At 43.4% G+C, this 21,773-nt stretch overlaps 1 protein-coding gene across 6 annotated transcripts; it reads left to right on the forward strand.

The window, feature by feature from the left end:
• The first annotated feature begins 1,060 nt into the window (after positions 1-1,060).
• LOC118101821 (ubiquitin carboxyl-terminal hydrolase 15) lies at positions 1,061-21,477 on the forward strand. Of its 6 annotated transcripts, none has more exons than XM_035147828.2 (22): positions 1,061-1,168; positions 1,824-1,951; positions 2,284-2,414; positions 4,368-4,494; positions 5,169-5,314; positions 6,412-6,473; positions 6,981-7,070; positions 12,134-12,281; positions 12,478-12,651; positions 13,139-13,297; positions 14,287-14,511; positions 14,603-14,686; positions 14,999-15,093; positions 15,812-16,000; positions 16,107-16,225; positions 16,433-16,714; positions 16,984-17,054; positions 17,720-17,835; positions 17,950-18,099; positions 19,333-19,436; positions 19,713-19,801; positions 20,253-21,477. In XM_035147828.2, the coding sequence occupies exons 1-22, from the start codon at positions 1,080-1,082 to the stop codon at positions 20,655-20,657; spliced, it is 3,183 nt and encodes a 1,060-aa protein (XP_035003719.2). In that variant the 5' UTR covers positions 1,061-1,079; the 3' UTR covers positions 20,658-21,477. The 6 variants fall into 6 exon arrangements, with proteins under 6 accessions (XP_035003719.2, XP_035003720.2, XP_035003721.2 ...); XM_035147829.2 differs by having other exon boundaries at positions 12,179-12,281; XM_035147830.2 differs by lacking the exon at positions 6,981-7,070.
• Positions 21,478-21,773: the final 296 nt, after the last annotated feature.

A 21,773-nucleotide genomic window follows, 5' to 3' on the forward strand; every position in this document is an offset into this window, starting at 1 on the left:
ATGATAACATACCACTGAGTTGGATTGTGGGTCAATGCTGGGGCTAAAAGTCTGTATATTGCTGCTTGTGCTGCTTTAGGTTTAGGTTTTATGAAAGTGCTATACTAAATATCTGGAGTAAATAAATAATGAAAGAATATGAATGATAGAATGTGATGAAAAATTACACTGAATTATTTCTGTATTTTTACATTTATTGATTCTCCCGTGTACCTGCCAACTCAAGACAGATGTTGAAGACCAAATGATCACAGTGCTACAACCAATCAGGCTTCAGACTGAGTCAAGCCCGTCGACCTGATTACCTAAACTACCTAAACATATGGACACAGAAAAACATAAAAGAATAAATGTAAAAGATATAGAAATAAATCTGTAAATAAATATATGAATAAATAAAGTAATGTAGAAATAAATAAATGTAGGAATACTGAAATATATGAATATATTTAGAAATTATTAAATAAACAAATGTAGCAATACAGAAAAAAACTAGAAATATATAATTGTTGAAATATATGAATAAATGTTGACATACAGGAATAAATGAGTAAATAAATATATAATACAAAAATAAATGAGTAAATAAATGTAGAAACATAGACGTATATAAATACATATTGAAATACAGGAATACTTGAGTAAATAAATAAATAATACATAAATAAATAAATTTAGGAATAAATGTAGAAATACAGAAATAAATAGATACATGTGGAAATTAATAAATACATGAATGTAAAACATTTATAAAGAATTAAATAAATAGAAACTGTATCTATTTTCATTCATGTGTGTATTTATTTGTTTATTCATACTCTTGCCATGTTTTCTTTATATATATATATAATCTATACAGTCTATGGACTGTCAGTGTGGAGGTGGATCAGCATCACCGTGATGAGGCACTTTTGGAGCATTTCTCCAGAATAATAACTTTCACCGCTGGGTGTCGTCACACAGATCCTGCGCCGGACACGAGTGCGCTGATTGGCTGCGGCGGCGATGGCGTCGCTCCCTACGTGCCTCTGTGACGCCCCGCGCTTACCCACCATGCAGCGGGCGATGTCCGAGGAAAGATGGCGGAAGGAGGAGCGGCGGATCTGGACACCCAGAGAGGAGAGGTCTTGGCGCTGCTGAAAACACAGCTGAGGAAGGGGGACACTTGGTGAGGCCCGGGCTGAACGCCTTTCAGAGACGCAGCGGAGCCGTCGGCCTCCTCCGCCGAGGCTGTCAGCGCCATGGCGGAGGAGGAAGCCGCGGTGACGACCCGTGTTGACAGTTAGCCGCGAGCTAGCTAACGGGATCTTGTCAGCTTCATGTGTGTCGGTACGGCGGCGCCTGAGCTAACGCTAGCTGCGCGACTGCCAATGAAGAACCGCAGCTTGTCTTTTAAATGTTGTGTTTTGGCGACTGGTTTGAGCTCCTGCTAACCACCGCCTCACTTGTGTCTGATGGCGCGGCTACACATCGGTTATTAGCTCTAGTTAGCAGGCTAGTGTGGAGCTAGCCGGTTAGACCACCGGAGCTCCAAGCTGTTTCCCCGTCAGCGGGTTCATCTGTCGACTTCGGCAGGGCGGAGTCGGGGGAGAAAAACCACCTGTCAAAACCACAGAGCCAGAGAGACGGGCATGCAGCGACCTGAACTCAACTCCGGCGTCAACAGAGCTGCTGTTACATCTAACTATCTGTGTAATGACACAGGCACATTTACCTGTTGTCACTATATACATGCATACTAATAAAGTGTGACTCTTGACGTGTCTCCGTTAACAACCTTGCTGTATCTGAACTGATGTATCCCTGCCTGCCCCTCCCTGCAGGTACCTGGTGGACAGTCACTGGTTTAAACAGTGGAAGAGATATGTGGGGTTTGACAGCTGGGACAAATACCAGATGGGTGACCAGAATGTCTACCCTGGCCCGGTTGATAACGCTGGTCTTCTCAGAGGTAAGACACCTGATGATCCAGCTCTTTACTCAAATGACCTTGTTGCATTTATTGTTAAATAGTCTGTGGAGCTAACATTACTCCGTGGCCCCTCGGACCGTGTGGCTTATTCATTCTGGAAGTGGCAACAAAGAGTTCAGAGGAAAAGGGGGATGAAAACAACATTGTTGGTGAATGCTTTTCCGAGTTGGGGTAGGGGGCGTTCATAGAAAGCTCTCCAGCTCCTTTGTCTTCTTTTGTGTTTTGTGAGACAGTCATCGCAGGGTCAGTAGCGTAAGGGACTAGTTATTGTAGTCTCACTGAATGTGCCTTTCTTCCTTCCCTCCATCTAGATGGGGACGTGCTCGCCATCAAGGAAAACCTCATCGACGAGCTGGACTACATCCTGGTCCCCACAGAGGGCTGGAACAAGCTCGTCAGCTGGTACGCGCTGACAGACGGGCAGGAGCCAATCGCACGCAAGGTAAAGGTTCAATCATTCGCTCGGGAGTATGAATGGATTTTGAGGGAAAGAGCGTGTGCCAGTCGAGCAACGTGATGCCAGCAATGGTGGTTTTCTCTGATACATTATAATGGTTGTGGTTAGTAGTTGGTTGTGTTGAGTGTGGCTTGTGTCAGGCTGGAAGGGATAATGTGCGCGTGTGTGTGTGTCTCTACAGTAAAAGAGTTCTTGACAAATTTGAGTTCTGAATCAGGAAAATGATGTGTAACAGCAGAGTTATAATTCTTTATAATTGTATGATGTGGCTCCTCTGCTGCTCATTATACATTATATTTAGTTTGTGTTACGCCATTAGAGAATTGATGGATTGATAAGCTGGCGGATGTGTCAGTTTGACGTACAAAGATCCACTGCAGCATGAAACAAAGATAACATTGATCTAGTGGATATTTACTTAGCATCAACTGAAAGCAACATCAATGCTGTCTTTCTTTCATTTCATTCAGTTTCGCATTCATTTCTCTTTTCACTGTAAGGCTGAACGTGTGTGGTTAGTTTAGTCAGTGGAATACTTCATGATTGCGGCCACAACTCAACTGAACCCACAGTATCAAATCCCTGCCTCAAATCTCACTAGTCATGGCATCATGGCCGCGAGAAGAGGCTCCTCTCCCCCCTCCATCTCTATCATACTCTCTCACCCCCCCTTGCCTTCCATTGACCCTCCTCTTTTGCCATGTATGTAGTGGGACATATCGGGTGGCCGCCGGGTTTCTATTTTCAGGCATCGTTCTGGATGACTGAAAGGCTACATGGAGCGATCTGCAGGACACAACATGCAGGAGGTCCATTATTAGTCTTTCTTTCTTTTTTTAAGCTATGTGTTTCTTCTATGGGGTTGTCATCCTGAGGTGCGGGGGATCACGCGTTTAAAAAAGGATGTAAGAGGATTTTGGTTAAATGTTTGGTCCGATGTTCCCTTCCACTGTCCTGTGTCCCGGTCTGATTGCCAGCACCGGTGAATTGTTACTGCGCGTCCTTGTTTTTTGAAGTGGAGGAATGCCGGCTGAGGTCACACTGAGGGAAGCTTGCGAGATCAGTGCGACAGGCATAACCAGTATGGGAGGAGTGGGTGGGCTGACTGGTTCTGGCTCGGCTCTGATTTGAGAAATTCTTGTCAAGAGTTTGGCGATGAGTTGAGCTTTTAGCTCGGAGCTAAAAACACATGGGTGTTGTGCTAAGGGATAGGATGGGCCCACCGGGGGGATCGGGGCTTCTGTAGCGGAGGGGAGGGGAGGGGCTGGGGGAGAATATGAGCTGCGAGTGTGTGTGCAAGACTACTGCAGTTCTCAGGGACATTTGTGAAGTTGTTACCCTGTGTATGTGTGTGAGCGTGTGTGTCAGAGGGGCTCAGTGGTGAAATAAATAGGCTGGGACCCCTCAGCTGTTTCCACGAGGTGCTGCTAATTTAGGCACTTCAGTCTGAGTGTGCTCCTATCAGGACACCAGACGAGTGGCAACCAGGGCAGCAAACCCTGCTTTGTTAACCACAAGAAAAAGGCAGCGCATACAATCCACAACTTACCTATTTAATTTCAATGTTTAACATAGAAATTACGTAGAATAACATATAAGCGCTGCATCTGACGTGCTGGTAAAGTTGGAAGCTTACTACTCCTGGGGATATTCTCTCCTTGGTTACTAGCTGTCAAGCAAGACACTACTTTCTATCTGCTCAAGGGATATGTAGATGTAATTTATGGTGGCATCAGACTTTTAGCATTTGTTTTGACTTTGATGATAGTAAGAAAGAGCTGAAAATACCTTGAATACTCTTTAGGGTTACTTGTATAGAAAGCTTACCTGTCATTAGACACATTAACACCTGTATAACTGCAGTATACTGTACAATTAATCATGGACTCAACATAGAAGATTTGAATAGTTAATAATACCCCCATTTCTTTCCTCCAGGTGGTCGAGCAGGGTATGTTTGTGAAGCACTGCAAGGTGGAGGTGTACCTGACGGAGCTGAAGCTCTGTAATGACAGCAACATCGACAATGTGATCACCAGACGCTTCAGTAAAGCTGACACAATAGGTAGGTCCGAGTCACTGTGATGCATCTGTCTTTAAACTTGCATGGTCATAGTTGATTTTCAGCCATCTTTATTTACCCTCTTTTCAACACACACATACTGACTAAAGGACACTGTGAAAGATACAGGACTTCACTAAAATATATTCACACTGGCTGTCTTGCTTTTTAAAACATTGCTCAAAACATTAAGTAACAGTGACTGTCATAATTTTGTTCATGGAATACAGAGGATTTGTAAACTCTTAACATATGCAGTCACAAGGTGCACACATTCACAAAAGGTAACAATTATACACAGTGTTCTTATGTTTTTTTTCGATGTTTGAACAAACATGCACAAGATTCTTTTACTGCTGTTATTTCTTTGTCTTCACCACTAATATCCCTTAATGAGCCATAAGTTAAACACAAGATTGCTTCAAAAGTCCTGATTTCAGTGCATTTATTATTTTCATTTAAATGTCATTATATCAACCATGTCTATTCATGCTCCAAAAGTTCTGCAATTTTTGATTCAAACATGGCTATAGATGAATTTACTGATTACTTCCTTATGTGTGGTGGAACGGTTTCAACATCTTTTCACTTCCCATTTTCTAGGTAAGTGTTGGTAATCTCCTGCCTATTTCTGTTTTAAACCAAACTAATGTTTTCTTGTTCACACTTTGCTGCAGATATGATCGAGAAGGAGATGAGGAAGCTGTTCAGCATTCCTGATGAGCAGGAGACCAGGCTGTGGAACAGGTACATGAGCAACACGTTCGAGCCTCTCAATAAACCTGACAGCACCATCCAGGATGCTGGCCTCTACCAAGGACAGGTAGGAATAACCCGACATGGCTTATGACCAAACATTTTTGATAAAATTGACACAGAGGTCTCCAAATATAACTTGCTTTGTAAACGGTTAGTATTCCTGAGCTCAGTGAAAGCTCTAGTTTAGCTTTTCCTCATTTGTCTTCTACCAATTAGTCTTTTTTGGTCACAGCAGAGTGGAGATTAAACAATCGCGTCTTTTTCTACTTAGCTTGAATCTGTGTCCGACAGGTTATCTTGAACAGCAGAGGGCACAATGACTAATCAAAGTGCAATGTTCAGGCCCTCAAAAACCTATTTGAACATCGAGTCAAAGATGTGCACTCAGTTTTTTCACAATGTACTACGAAATCTAATATCTCCCAAATTTCACTCCTGGGTAAATGAAAAACCAAAATTTTAATTTATTTAGAAGAAAATGAATTAATGTAATTATAATCAATCACCTTTGATAGTGAAGGTGGAGTTGTGCTGAGATCATTTGAGATTGACTCTCCTGTAAGGAGATGGTTACAGTGTCAAAACACTGTTTGTCAGCTGCCATGCGAGGGACACAACCTCTCTTCGTAAGCTGCTTTAACTTAACATGTATGTCTTGGCATCCACCTGGCAGTTGACTCTTAACACAGATTTATTCGGACACCTGGCCACAGTGAGGCAACAGGCCGTCCCGCTTACCAGCATCAGTTTCCTGAGGATCGCTAAGTCTTAGACAAATCCTCACCAAGGGAAACGACAGATAAGATCCCTGTCTTTGTCCCATTTGAAACAGCCACTGACATTTTAGCTGCAGCTGAAACAGGTTGTTACCCAATAATCTTTATTCTCAAAAAATCCAGCGTTGCATTTAAAAACAAGTTGTGATAAATGCATTTAACCCATTACCGCAGCGGATAAAAATGCACTCCGGGGTTTTCTGAAGAGCGGACAGAATTGCCAACGTTGATAAAAACCTTTAATTTCTCCGAAACCGATGGAAACATAAACATAACCTAAAGGGATAGTTCAACCAGAATTCTTCATTTTTGGGTGAACTATTCTTTTGAAACACGGTGGAAACTCGCTGAAATCCCCCCCCTTCTTCTTTTCCGTCTCCCACAGGTTCTTGTAATAGAGCAGAAGAACGAGGATGGCTCTTGGCCCCGAGGCTCCACGGCCCCCAAGTAAGTGAATCGACACAAAACATCACCTGGCTTATATTTCTCTGTTGACAGAAGGAAGTTACCTCAGGAGTGGAATGCAATTTCCACTCTGTATCCAAACACGGCTGGTGATTTTTTTCCAAAAGATTACAGATAGTAAGCAGTGAATTTTTTAATTGCCTAGGAATTTCTTTGTTTTGGTCGGTATGAAGGGATACAAATGTAACATGATGTGACACAGCACCAGAATTCCTTTTCTTGGAAGTTGTATTTTATTGCCTTTGCTTTGGAAATTGCAAAACCCTTTGTAAAGTTTCAATGCTCTGTCACTACAGCACCTCATCATCTTAAAAAATTCCCTCCTCTCTATGACTTCCTCTTTTGCTTGACGTTTTGTTGCTTACATATCCCTCAATTTATTTATTTGATCTCATCTCAGTTTAATTTAATGGACACTCACACACCTTTCTTGGAAAGGCTCCTTATTTTCTCTACTCTAACTCATGATCTATTCTTTATCTTTTGAAGGTCATCTGGTGCTTCCAATCTCTCTGCTTTGCCAAAGATCTCGCCTTCATCTCTCACAAACAATCATAACAGCACCTTCAACAGCAGGAAGTAAGGCTCAGTAGTGGGCTTGAATAGCTGAGGGGTGGGCGTGGATGTTGACAGCCAGAGATGGAGCCTTTAGATGTAGCTCAGTGCTGGCTTCCAAAGTGAAAGCGGGCTAAAGAAAGTCTGCGTTAATTCTTGCTGAAATTTAATGGATTAAGTTTGATTGATGCAAACTGTGTCTCAGCTCAATTTACATTCCACAAACCAGTCAAGCAGTTTACATTATCCCATGGTAAACTGTGTCATAGTTTGTTTTCTACAGGTCTATCTCTGGCTGTGGTCTGGGGCTTAAAACTCTCCTGATGATGCAGTTTCAGCTGATAGCAGGGCAGGGGTCGGGGCTTACATGGGATTGATCTCGTTGGAATTTTCTTCAGTGACAGCAGTGCTCTCTATAAATGGCCCACTGGTGCCTCAGTCAGCGTTTAATTGTGTTAAGTTCTTAGTTTGCATCAGATTTTCTACGTGACTGATTGATAGCTACGGCTCGGGCTGCATGATTATGGTTGATGTGAAAATAATTTTACCCATTAATCTGTGCCACAAGGTCTGTTCTATCTTAGTCTCATACAAGAGTTGATCACAACATGTCAGCAATTTGTTTAGCGATGCAATCACAAGTCGCAGAAAGACAGAATGCTTATACTGCTTGTTCCCTGATTCAAAACGTAGATAAATCCAAATCACACAACCAAATGAATCAAACTTAATTGTTTTCAAGCTTTTAGGGTTTGATTTACCTGAGTCTGATGAATTTTCCTATTGTGCTTGGTCTTAATTTTTTCAAAAAATGGCCTCTATGTGGTACTTGGCCTTCATCTCCTTTTTCGGCTACATTCAGACTCACTTAAGTCCTAAGGGGAAAAAACACAATCTCCTTACGCCCAAGCCACACTTGACGCGTGAGTGGCGCGTGTGTGTGTTGTGCAATGTCTTGCTTTTCATTTCGCCCACGTTATCAGGTTCAAGTAGCCTGTGTGAGACACGCCAATCACTGTCAGTGACAGTGATTGTGACATATTGACATGACTGGAAGATACACAGCTTCATACCGTAGAGTCCTGGCAATTAGTTAAGTACATAGGCTGACTTTAATTTGAATGAGATACAGTAGTCATACTAGAAACCTCACCTACCAGCTCTGCAGCAGACAAGCTCCCGGTGTGAACAACCGACACCTGGGAGATGCAGCAGATCAGCCACACAGCCGTTATTCATTTGGCCAGTTTGGTGACGCAGCCAATGCAGGAAACAACAGGGCCATTAGGCATAAAAATTGACCTGTTTCACTGTGTGTTTCTACTGTTGCAGTAGATGTTTCTGTGTACTCTCACTGCTACCTGAAACAGAAGTCGAACACCAACGCAGCCCCTTATGTTGTTTTATTGCAGTGCTGTTGTATCTTAATGTGCACATAATTCCAGTACAAAGATAATGAAACCGTAATAGAGGACCTGCTCCATAATCTTTGGACCTATTTGTTATCTTTAATACCAACATTCTCCTCATGAAACTAAGTCACTGATTAACGAAAGTGTTTTCACTCAGATTTAGTTGTTTCTTCATTTTAAAAGACGAGTGCAGTACCTGTTCTTACCTGTCTGTTTGGAATGGGCTGTTTGTTTGGCTTGTGGTAATGCTGGTTGCATCTTTCTGTCTAAAGCTGTAAAAGTGACCTGCGGCAAGTGAAAACTGGCTGCTGGACTCCGCTGAACCCTAAAGCTGCACCACCACTGCTGCACAAAGTTTGGTGAAGCTCGAATCAGTGTGCACAACCCTGTAATGGAGAATCGGTTGCAGTTGTTGTGAACACACTGATGTCGAGATCAACAACTTGACTAACGTTCTTTAAATCGGCTGCTGCGGCTACAGAGAGCTGGTCTTCTGTTTGTTCAAAGTTTAGCAATATTGAACATATTGCGTGTCCAATACTGTGCTTCCTTAGGCCCTCAAAGCTGATGAGATGAACGGTTCTTGAGATATGTGAGCCACAGACAGACAGACAGGAATTATTTGATCGATTATTAGATAAATGGCCTCTTCAAGACTTGGCCGCTCAGATCTCTTTATCATTTGTTTTTACTCTAGTTTTTGTTGTTAAATGCCGCCTTCCCAGCTGTGTTTGAGAATCATGAGAGAGAACTGCATTGCATACCACTTGTGGGTACACACAAAACTGCAGGTGAAACTATGAGCTCTTAACTGTCTGCGTGGACAGTAACAACTTTATGGACGATAGAACGAGGAAGCGGTAGTACATTAGCGAGAGCGAGCACGAGGCAAGTAGCTTTCCTTCCACACAGAGCAAAACACCAAATTCTAAATCTTTTATGTTATTATGAGAAGTGGAAAACATTTTTCAGCTCATTATGAAACTGTGGCGGCACAAATTAGAAAATGGCGGGTCACCACAGTCCACAGAATTAATGGGAAAATCAGTGCTTTCAGAGATATCAAAAATTAATCAGACAAATAAAGCACAGTCTTGTTCAGCATTTAATAACCTGAGGCAGAGGTGACAGGAATGTTGCAACACAAGTCTTGTTTTTTTTGCTCTGCCAAAAATGAATCACAGCTCAGTTTCTATTCAGCTTTCAGCTTTCAGTTTCTGTTTTCTGAAAACGTAACTGTAACCCGATTTTCCTCCCAAGCAATTGGGCCCCAGAGGATTTGTCAGCCCTCTGCTAGAGAGCACTGCTCGACTGTGGGTGGAGCGTTTGTGCCTCTGCTGTCCAGGAGACTGTTACTGTCCCCTCCTTCCACCTAATGTGTGTGAGATTTACTGCATGCTGGAGTGGGTCTCTGTGTGCGTCTTATATATAGACACTCTGCACTGCATTTCTCAATACTGTTGGAATTCATAAATAACGACCACAAGCTCGCCACCTAAAAAATCAATATTGATAAAGAAGGAAGGTGTTGAAAGTGAAGCGAGCCCGCCCTTCCTCTACTTTAAACACCAGTTATTTTTCAGTACTGGCTTGTAGCTTGGTAACGTGGTGTCACATTGTCATTTCTCTGCATTATATTGTTTGATAGCAGCGTCACAGTTTCCTGTCGGTGGAATGCGTAGAGTGGGTGACTTGGGGGAAATTGGATCTTGAGTCAAATCAGCTCTCCTGTCACTGATTCACTGTAGTGCCAGTGCTGTCGTTTCCTCTAAATTATGCATGGAGTCTGTTTTATTTTTTTCATTTGAAGTGTTCCCACATTACATAACACTTGTCCATTTGATTTGTGCGGTTACGTTGCGGCCAGTTTAGCCTCTGTAGCGACGCTCAGCAGCAGTAGCAGTGTCACCGTCTCGTGAGGTGGTGTCCCCAGATTCTGGCAGCGAGCCCCCCAGCTCTCTCTCTCTCTCTCGCTGTGTCCATGTATCTCTTGGTCTCTTTCCCTCTCCCCTGAACTCATTGCGATGCACATGTTCTGCAGTCTCTAAGTGACCTTCAGAATACATTTCATCTGCTCCTGCTTCCCCTCATCGCTTGCCTCCACACCCAGTGATGAAACCACCCCTCTCTCTGGGTCTTGTTTTATTTATTTAAACCCTCCTTTTAAAAAGCTCTCATACAGACACCCATGGCATATTAACAAGGAGGAAAGAGGGGAGGGTGTGTGTGTGTGTGTGTGTGTGTGTGTGTGTGTGTGTGTGTGTGTGTGTGTGTGTGTGTGTGTGTGTGTGTGTGTGTGTGTGTGTGTGTGTGTGTGTGTGTGTGTGTGTGTTTCGATGTGATATAACTGTCATATGGTGCATTTTAACAGCAGGAGAGGGAAAATAAGATCAGGAAATGTGTGTGTTGAGACGAGCTGCAGAGTAATGTGTAGCCGAGTGTAAGAAAAGGAGATAAATGTTGTGTCGACATGAGTGAACATGTTAATGTATGTAAGAGAGAGGGGTAGAGAGATACTAAGATAGAGTCAGGCCTGTGAATACTGCAGCCTCAGCTGGATGCAGTGGATCAGCTGCCCCCTCCATCCCCTCATTTCTCTTCTGTCAGCCTCTCCCCCTTGTACTGTCCGCCCCTCCCCCTATATTCTCCCTCCCTCTCTCTCTCTGTGCACCTCTAGCTTCAGTAGCGGTAGTCTTGAGCATCCTTGTTGCTGCTGATGCTGCTATAAATATCTGCTGGTAGCTGTAGCGCAGCAGAGAGCAGCAGGCAGGCCAGAGGGAGGAGCAGGAGACCAGAGGACAGGACGGGACGGGACAGGACATCCGAGGCAGAGAGGATAACAAGATGACAGGCGGTAGAGGCCGAAAAAGACGAAGGGGGGAGGATAGAAGAGGGATGATGCTTAGTTAGCTCTGAGAAAGAAAGAGTGTGTGTTTGTGTGTTTGTGTGTTTATGTGCGTTGTGGTTTGGTTGTTGGCCCGTGCTGGACTCGAAAGTCAAACGCAGGCCTAAACTTGATCTGGACTGTATTGAAGCTGCTGCAGGAGCTGCACTAGATTAAGCTGAGTTATCTTGAGGACTCAACAGTGGAAGACTGGAGCTGGACTTTACCTTCCCGGACCCCTCAAGCCCCAGGATTTGTATGCGTCGGACCAGAACCAAACCTCACCTGGGCTGCTGGTCGGTTAGTTTTGTGCGGACATGTGGGCCGGCATGGGCCGGGGTGGTGCTGAGATGTCATGCTCCTGTGTTGCTGGTGGTGCCTGAGACCGGAGGCGGTGGAGCTGGAGAGCAGAAGGGTGGATCACCGCGTGTTGAACTGCGAGGCCACCGCTTCCACCGCCATCACAGCTGTTTCCCTTGACCAGTGGGAGTCAGAAACTACCAATACTGACTTGCAGCCACCCCAGAGGTCTGCTGAGTGCTGCAGTTGGGGAGGCCCAGCTTTAGGCTCTATCTGATTGTTAAGAGAGCCTGAGCAAATATTTCTGGGGGGGTTATAGGTTTGGATTGTGGTTTGGTTGAGTCTTCTTTATTTTTCACCGACTTATTACCAACTTAACATAGATAGTAGTATGTAGTATAATATATCTGTGTAGAATCGATGTTCATGACCAACATCCACCCATCCGTATATAACCTGCCTGTTTGTGCGTTTGTATGTTTATTGCACAGTGTGAAGAACTCGAGCTATAGTCTGCCTTCCTACCACCCCTACAGTAACAGTTACGACTACTCAGACCAGAGCAGGCAGAGTGATCGCTCAGGCCTCTGTGGACTCTCCAACCTGGGAAACACCTGCTTCATGAACTCTGCTGTGCAGGTAAAACGCTGGCCTCCAGGGGGCTCTACACAGTTCTAAGAAGAAAGTTGTTGTAATTCTTTCCAAGTCGGCAAAGGTTGGAAATGTAGATGGGTTCATGCTAGCAGTCAGTGACAGCATGGTGGTTTGATCTCATGCAGAGCCTAAATTGACCCTCTTCTGATTATTGTCCTCTCATGCTTCTGCTCCTCCTTAGTGTTTAAGCAATATCCTTCCACTGACGGAGTTCTTCCTCAAAGACAAGTACACAGACGAGCTAAACGAGGACAACCCGCTGGGAATGAAAGGAGAGATCGCCAGGGCCTACGCTGAGCTTATCAAGCAGCTGTGGTCGGGCAAATACAGCTATGTCACCCCGAGGCCTTTCAAGGTGACTGCATGGAGACAAATACATGAGTATCTTTGAGTATTTCGTTATGTTAAGTTCAATAACAATAACACAATATTATTATTTTATTCAGAAAATTAGTTGTAAAATAGAGTAGCTGTTATCTTTCATATATCTGAAAAAGGATGTCTTTGCAATAAGTAATAGAAAGATACAAAAACACAAGTAGGAAACTAGACCATAATTTAAATAACCATAATAGAATAACCAGCGCATAATCCTACAGATAAACAAAAGTCTTGCATGAAACTGTGGGGGATGAATCACTAAATGTGTGGAGCTAACATTTAAAAAGACACAAAAACTAACAGGCTACACTAGGAAGTGTGTTATATTTTTGGAAATATAGAATTATTTAATCTTACGGTTGTCTAATATTGGGGGGAAATCCTCTGAGCTTTTCATTCTTCCTTTTGTTTTTGTCATTTTTTTTTTTTTTTCAATCTGTCTACATGTTGTTATCCTCCAGACCCAGGTGGGCCGCTTCGCCCCCCAGTTCTCAGGCTACCAGCAGCAGGACTCCCACGAGCTGTTGGCCTTTCTCTTGGACGGCCTTCACGAGGACTTCAACCGCATCAGGAAGAAGCCCTACATCCAGCTCAAGGACGCCAACGGCAGACCCGATAAGGTCATGATCAGGACTTTTGGAAAATACCCCACAAAAATGTGTTAAATCATCTCCAGATCTGAAAGTGCTGTGACTTTGTGCCAAAGTTTTGATCAGTCCCTGTAAAAGATATGAATAAAAATGTCGTCATGTTTTTGCATCCGCGCCAGCAACAGCCAGTGGCCAGATGTATTGCGCTTTCGGGTTTTCCGTCAGTCCCATTCTCGTGAACACGTAATCTCAACAAATGCCTTGAGGGAAGTCGTATTCACTTAGACTCAAGGATGATCTGATTTGATTTTGGTGGTCAAGGTCACGGTGACCTCACAAAGCACATTTTTGTCTTGTGAATGCGATAAATCCGAAACGCCTCGAGGGAATTCTTTCACATTTGGCACAAACATTCACTGGAACTTGGCTTTCATTTTGGTAGCCAATGGTCAATGGTGAAGGTCACAATGGTCTCACAAAGTATGTTTATGGTTTTCGTGGATATTATATCTTAAGATAAGCTTGAGGGAATGTCTTAAAATTTGGTACAAACATTCACTCAAAGATGAATGAATTTGATTTTTGTGCCTGGAGGTCAAAAGTCACAGTGACCTCACGTCCCTGTGAATGTGATATATTGGGACTGTCAGTAGGGAATTTCATTACATCTGGCACAATTCACTTGGACTCACTGATTGGATTTTGGTTGTCAAATGTCAAGGTCACAGTGGCCTCAAAAATGTGGCATACAACCGTAGTGCAGTCATTCTAGTTATACAAGTTAATAATCTCCATTTAAAGATCATTAATATTTGATGTGCTTATTGTTATTAATAACTTAGTTAGTCCGCTCACCTTCTCATACATTGATTCTTCAAGCATTCAGATATTCTCTGCTAGAAAATATCCCTTCTCAACAGTTTCCATTTTGGATGCAAGTTTTTTATTTCAATTGTTAATGGTTTTCCAGTTTTGAGGTCTCTTGTAAAAGCAGGTTTGTGTTGTGCGCTCTCTTCCAGGTCGTGGCAGAGGAAGCATGGGAGAACCACATCAAGCGAAACAACTCCATCATCGTGGATATCTTCCACGGCCTTTTCAAGTCAACTCTGGTGTGTCCTGTGTGCTCCAAAGTGTCTGTGACCTTCGATCCTTTCTGCTACTTGACCCTGCCCCTTCCCATGAAGAAGGAGCGGACGCTGGAGGTCTATCTAGTCAGACTGGACGCTCTGGCCAAACCCACACAAGTAAAATGCAAACACACGTCAGTGTTGTATCATAACATAATGATCTCATGTGAAGACAGTTGGGAGTAAAGCCCTTGTGTTTCTGTTTCAGTACAAGCTGACTGTGCCGAAGGTGGGCTACATCTCTGATCTGTGTACCTCCCTCTCCAGCCTGTCTGGGGTTCCTGCTGAGAAGGTATAATCATCGCAGTCAGCTCAGCTCCGCTCTAACCCTGTATTAGCCATTACATTCTAATGCTGAACATCTGCTTGGACAGCACAAAACAGTCCTTTCCCTTTTAAACTGACCCTGCCCAACTGACCCCAGCAGTGAGTGGAGAAAATGTTTAACCCATTTCCTTTTAAATGAATCAAAAGAAAAGAATCTGGATTAAAATGTGTATACAGGTACAATTAATAATCTAAGGGCTAGGTTCATATGCCAGTTTAGGTTTCTGACTTTTTCTTTCTTCACTCATTGTATTTCTATACGTCTCTAATCCTCCAGATGATTGTAACGGACATCTACAACCACCGTTTCCACCGTATCTTTGCCACCAACGAGAACCTCAGCAGCATCATGGAGAGAGACGATATCTACGTGTGAGTGTTGAGCATGGCTGACAAGAAAACTCTTTCATCAAAGTTTGATTACGACAACAGCATTATTTACATTCAGATTACAAACAGAGTCCTTTCATGTGAAGTCTATGGCCTTTGTTTACCATATTTGAGCACTAATTGTAACTAATTCATGGTACAATTTCAGATATTTCGCATTAATTCTGGCTGATCTTCAACGTAATGTTTACTGGGCAAAGTTAAACATATTAAACACATTCCAGTTTTTTACATATTTAAGATATTGCTTCCATGTCTCTTTGCTACAAATTTACAAACCCACTTTAGCTTGAATTCATCCACACACATCTTCACCTCTACCCTCAGCCATTGCCTTTGTCACTTCATTGTCTAAATTCTGTTGACAGGACATTATCATCCAGGGAAAGTGTTTTTGTAAAATCCTTAGTTACTCAAAAAAACTCAACCACAGAACAAACAGGTCAAACACCATATGTACTAAACTTAAATAATTCTGTCTCATCAATCAGCTTCAGTTTTGATATGAAGATATAAGTTCTTAGTAATATCTAATAGATGTGACTGAAGAAAATTAACAAAATAAAATAGATGCCAGTCCAACTGTTTAAATTGCTTTATTTTCAAAAAATATAAATATAGTAGAAACAGGTTTCAACATTCACATCTGCTGCTGACTTCTCCAGTGTGACTTCAAAACAGACCTCACATGTGTTTGCAGGTTTGAAGTTGCGGTGAACAGGGTGGAGGACACAGACCACGTAGTGATCCCGGTGCACCTGAGGGAGAAGTACAAACAGTCGGGCTACAACCACACCAGCACGCCGCTGTTCGGACAGCCCTTCCTCATCGCTGTACCCAGAACCCTCAGTGAAGACAAACTCTACAACATGCTGCTCCTGCGCCTCTGGTAGGTCCACGAACTTGACACAAATGCTTGTGTGTTTTGATGATGCCCACAAAACATTCTTGTGAGAAAGTTGTTGTAAATAAAAATGTAAACATTCCTTTTGCAGCCGGTTTGTGCGACCTGCTGTAGAGGAGGATGAGGAGGATTGTGAAGAGACACAGCCACCCAAACAACACACTGTCAATGGTAACGCCACTAATGGACTCCTGGAGGAAGGGTCACCAAGTGAGTGCTTTTTGTGTTGAGGGTCACGCATGCAAATGTATCAATGGTGAATCTTTGCCTCGCGTTTGCTTCCAGTTTGTCAGAGTGGCTTTGTGTGGAGTTCTACTTTGGTGAACTTCGACCTGCGATATTCGCTTTGTATTCGTGTATGTGGGACCTTCCCTTTATTTTTCCTGGCTTGATTTAATTTGCTATGTTGTCCTGCAGGCGAGATGGAGACTGACGAGCAAGACGACGAGTCCAGCCAGGATCAGGAGCTGCCTTCCGAGAACGACAACAGCCAATCGGAGGACTCCGTGGGAGGGGACAACGAACTGGAGAACGGCGTGGTCGCCCCGCAGAACTCCACCAAAGGCCAGCCGACGGCCGAGCACAACAGAAAGAGACTTTTTACATTCCAGTTCAATAACATGGGCAAAACTGACTTTTCACTCATCAAGGAGGACACCAGGCAGATCCGCTTCGACGAGGGACACCTCAGACTCAGCGGTACGAAGCGGGGAGAAGAAAATAATCCACCCAAAATATTACCAATTTAGAATTCAAGCATGGTATATTAAGGTTCATCATTCAGTACCCAAGGGCTATAAACATATTTAAAAAATTATTGAATACATTTTCCAATTTATTCACAAGAGTCATTTTCGAAGCACCAGAGTAAATTATCCTGCAGTTAGATCCTAACAATGGTTTTAAAGAGTGTAGGGTCAAATTCAACAGTGACTCATCTGATTTGTCATCTCTTCACCTTTTTACAGACCGCTCTTATCTCTCTTTGGACTGGGAACCAGAGATCAAGAAAAAGTACTTTGACGAGACCGTTGTCGAGGTAACACCAATATCAGACTCTTTTGTCATTATCAGACCCAGAAATCTTGTATTACAGCATTAGTGTATCAGAGGAGCTGAATCACTTTATAGCACGTAGACTGTTAGTGTAGAGGAAAAGCAGTCTGCTGTCACGTAATGAAATATGGCAGCTTGACCCAGACAGGAGCAACAGGGAGTCATGGTGACAAGCTTGAGCGTCTTGTAGTGAAAAGGTCAGACGTTTGGTGTCCGCTGCAGCTACTGCTTCCTTAAGAAAAGCTTTCAATGTCCAAGACACATTACACAAGTTTATACACAACATATCGTGTGTAAAACAGCTTTAATTAGAAATACGTGGTCACACACTTGATGAGAATTTATAGGCCTTCGTTTTAACATCAGGAATTGTATAATACTAATATAAGGCCTCTCTGTGGTGAAGTGTTAGCAGTTTTTATTCTATTTTTGTACAAGGACGTCATCTATGTCCAAAGACACAGCGCTGATACAAGTAGTTTCCTTACAGTTCTGTTTGTGTGTGTGTGTGTGTGTGTGTGTGTGTGTGTGTGTGTGTGTGTGTGTGTGTGTGTGTGTGTGTGTGTGTGTGTGTGTGTGTGTGTGTGTGTGTGTGTGTGTGTGTGTGTGTGTGTGTGTGTGTGTGTGTGTGTGTGTGTGGGTGGGCAGGACTTTGACAAGCACAAGAGCATGGAGTACAAGCCCCAGAAGAAGGCATTCTTCAAGCTGAAGGACTGCATTGAGTTGTTCACCACAAAAGAAAAACTGGGAGCAGAGGACCCGTGGTGAGAAACACACGCCACACTTTTGAAAACACAAGTTACAGGCATGTGGCAACACCAGCGTCTGATCGAATTCTGCATTATGACGCTTTTCTTAAACCGTGTCCACTTTCGCAGGTACTGTCCAAACTGTAAGCAGCACCAACAGGCCACTAAGAAGCTGGACCTGTGGTCTCTGCCGCCAGTGCTGGTGGTCCATCTGAAACGCTTCTCCTACAGCCGCTACATGAGGGACAAACTGGACTCCCTTGTTGACTTTCCACTGAGGTACACATACACAAACAAACATGCTCTTTCATCCCCACTTCTGTTTGTGGCCTTATTAAGTCTCTGGACCAAGTCGTGCGTGAGTTGCCGTGTCCGGGGGAGACACAGAAGAAGAGTTACAAGTTCCACAGACTCGCTGCAAATCAAATGTTTGGCAACACTTTAGATTTTCCAAGAGAGAAGGACAATTTTAAATATATATAATTTAAATGACGAAAGGGGAAACACGTGTGAACATCGTTGAGCCATTTAAACGGTGGAGAGACCACTAGAGGCAGGCTTTCAGACACGCACTGAGCTCCACGGTCTCTCTGTATTTTCTCCGGAGGAGATGCATGTGTGAACACAAATGTCCTTGTGAGACACACCGCAGTTTCTTTCTCTGCCTGACCCGAGTATAAAGTCTGTAGAAATCCAGGAGAATTCGATGTGTGAACACAGCAGAGGAACCACCGCTCGATTCACTGTGAGTGAGTGGGGGGATTGATAATGCTTCTAACACGCGATAGACGCAAAAGGGAAAAAACAAAGTGAAAAAGCAGAAACACACACGTAGAAGACACCGTCAAAAACCGACACCGGTCTCTGTGTGTTAAGAAAATCTCGTGATCTACACAGCAGAGTTAATGCGTCACTTCCTGCCTCTGCCTGCTGCACCCGGCTGCTCCACCTCTCGCCTGAATAATGCGAAGGATTTGTTGCTGTTGTGAACGCGTCTGTGCAGAGAACCTCCTACTGTGTTGTGCATATATGAAAAGCAAACTGCGGGTAAACTCCGTAGCCAATTCTCCAGATTTTACCCGCAGGTCTTGTCTGATAACGGCGTAAGAGTTGTCTCCGGACTGTGGGCTGCGGTGACCTGACGCCGGTACGTAAAATTCACCGAGCAGGCAGCAGCCAGTCACGAACACCAGTGGTGCGGCAGTCATGGGAGGGGGTGTATTTGTTTTCAAGTATCAACAGTCGTTCCTCAGAATTACTAACTCGCCCTTGAAGAAGAACCATATTGATTGCGTCGCATCATATCGCATTGAATCACAACTCATGTCATATTGTACTGTGTAGTCAGGATGAATTGTACAGTATCAGATAAGTAGTTTCTACGTATGTATCTATAATGTATTGGATCGTTGGCATAGCTGCTGTGCTGAGGAGTGCTGGACATTTATATAATTCCTCCTTTTTAGAAAAAATGTTATGCACATGACAACCTTTCTGCGTTTTTTCCTTTAGCGATCTGGACATGTCTGAGTTCCTGATCAACCCCAACTCTGGGCCGTGTCGCTACGACCTCATTGCTGTGTCCAACCACTATGGCGGAATGGGAGGAGGCCACTGTAAGATTCACAAACACAATTTATCACAGTCACTGAAATACCGTCTTTCAAAATGTTCTCACTTGTCAATGGATACGCTTTTCAGAGTAAAAGTTTGTGTGTGTCACATTGATTCTCCATACACAACTTAATCATGGTTGTGTTGATGAAATGTGTCAGCACTTTATAACACAATAAACCAGTGTGAGTATATAAAAGTGCAGTTATGAAGAGGAAAACCTGTTTAACAGTCTTGTACTGTGTTTAATATTGTATTCTTCTCTTGGTCCTGCTCAGACACTGCTTACGCGAAGAACAAAGACGACGGAAAGTGGTACAACTTTGATGACAGCAGCGTGTCTCCTGCCAACGATGATCAAATAGTGGTGAGTGTCCCCATTTTGTAAAGCCAGGCAGCCGTCCCACTGTACTTTCATCAAAAACCAATTCACTGGAAACAGACCAGAACATTTCATTTCATCAAAGTAATGTACTTCTAAGGCTGTGACGAATTGGGATGAATTAGTATTATCTCAAAGATTTCCAACTGTGCTCAAAAAGCATCAATACGTTGCTGAGGACCCTGATTTCCGTGGTCATAGGTATTTTGTTGCTCTTACGGTCGTTCACATGTGCAGTAATTGTTAGTAAAGTGACAGTGAAGTCGGAGAAAGTTTGGAAAGTCTTTTAAAATATTCCAGGAAAAACAAAACAACTACATCATCATCAGACTCCAGCTTAATTTGAATTAATAGTTTTGAAGTGTTTAAAAACTGGAACTCAATTTTGTGAATTATCTGCAGTATAGCTGAGTAATTTGTGTGTGTGTGTTTCTAGTCCAAAGCAGGCTACGTGCTGTTCTACCAGCGGCAGGACACGGTGAAAGGCACCGGCTACTTCCCTCTCGACCGCGAGGAGGAGGACGAGGAGGAGGAAGAGGAGGGAGAGGAGGAGAACGAGAACGAGAACGAGAATGAGAATGAGAATGAAAATGAAAATGAGAATGAGAATGAGAATGAAAATGAGGACGAGGAGAGAAGGGAAAAGAAGAAGCCCGCCTCCTCCACTCAGGCCGCGGCATCCGCCACTGCCGCCTGTGCTCAGAATGACGAGGAGGACCTGAACGAGAACCGGCGCAGGAAGAACGACAACGAGCAGCAGGAGGACGAGGAGGAGGAAGACGAGGAGGAAGACGAAGAGGAACAGACGCCCACTCGAGATGTCACCATGAAAAACAACTGAAGTGGATGCAGAAGATGCGGATAAATGGAGAGAGAAACTGGGATCTTTCCATCCAAAGCCATATGGACAGCACAGCATGGCAGCGGGCGCCACCAGTCCCACCCAGCGGCTCGGACTCGGCCGCTCCACAGGCGGAGCCACTGCGGCGAAGACGCCTTTTTAGGTCAGGGAGCTGCCGCGGTACACAAATCTACTAACTACGAAATCAGGGCCCTCCTCTGTGGTTGTATCACGGTGTGCGTGTGTGTGTGCGTGTGTGTGTGCATGTGTGTGTGTGTCGCCACGTCCATTTGTCTAGGATTTGCTTACTGAACGACACCAGGGATTGATTTTTTTATTATTATTATTTAATTTTTTTCGAGGCTTCACAGTACGTTAGTGTAGCACTTTAAATCATCCTCTGCTGTTTGTGTTCTGTTCTAATTTTATATATTTTTGAGAGCAATGCATTGTTGGCATATCATTTTTAGTATCATTCAGATATTTTGTAAATATTTTAAACACTGAAACGTTTTTGAACTTGCACAATCACCAACCATCCACTTTGGGTTTTTTTATGTATTATTGCCACGCACACTGCAGATGTTTAACAGTGAAGTCGTCTCTTCAAGGTTTTCCTCACATAAAATGCTTAGGAAGCTCCTTTAGTGATTCAGTGGTGAGACGCGTCTGCAGTGTAGACTTAAAGGTTCGATGTGTAAGATTTAGGTGAAAGGGATCTATTGGTAGAAATTGAATATATATATAATCCTAGTGATATTTTCACTAGTGTGTTTCATCTAAATTGTACGAATTGTTGTTTTCTTTACCCTAGAATGAGCCCTTTACATTTAAATACTTTATATTTACATTGTGAGCAAGTCCTCTCTACGGAGGCTGCCATGTTGTTTACAGTAGCCCAGACTGGACAAACTAAACACCTTTTGAGTTTTTATGACAACTGAAGGCTTCCACAGGTTCTCTTTCATGTTTGGAAGGGGAGGGTGAGGTGAGTAGTATTCAGCTGCAACATGCAACTTCACCATTAGATGTCACTAAATTCTACACACTGAACCTTTAACATATACAAGTGATGTGTGATTTTAAAGTGTCACACAGCCAAACTGTCCGAGCTTT

Source organism: Hippoglossus stenolepis, chromosome 22, assembly GCF_022539355.2.
Source record: "Hippoglossus stenolepis isolate QCI-W04-F060 chromosome 22, HSTE1.2, whole genome shotgun sequence".
Taxonomy (NCBI): domain Eukaryota; kingdom Metazoa; phylum Chordata; class Actinopteri; order Pleuronectiformes; family Pleuronectidae; genus Hippoglossus; species Hippoglossus stenolepis.

What these genes read in the sequence shown, in the direction of transcription:
- LOC118101821 (XM_035147828.2), top strand. Translation starts at nt 1,080, where the DNA reads ATGGCGGAAGGAGGAGCGGCGGATCTGGACACCCAGAGAGGAGAGGTC. An exon ending in CAGTAAAGCTGACACAATAG is followed by an intron (nt 4,495 to 5,168) that starts GTAGGTCCGAGT and finishes ACTTTGCTGCAG; the next exon opens with ATATGATCGAGAAGGAGATG. An exon ending in CTTGTTGACTTTCCACTGAG is followed by an intron (nt 18,100 to 19,332) that starts GTACACATACAC and finishes TTTTTCCTTTAG; the next exon opens with CGATCTGGACATGTCTGAGT.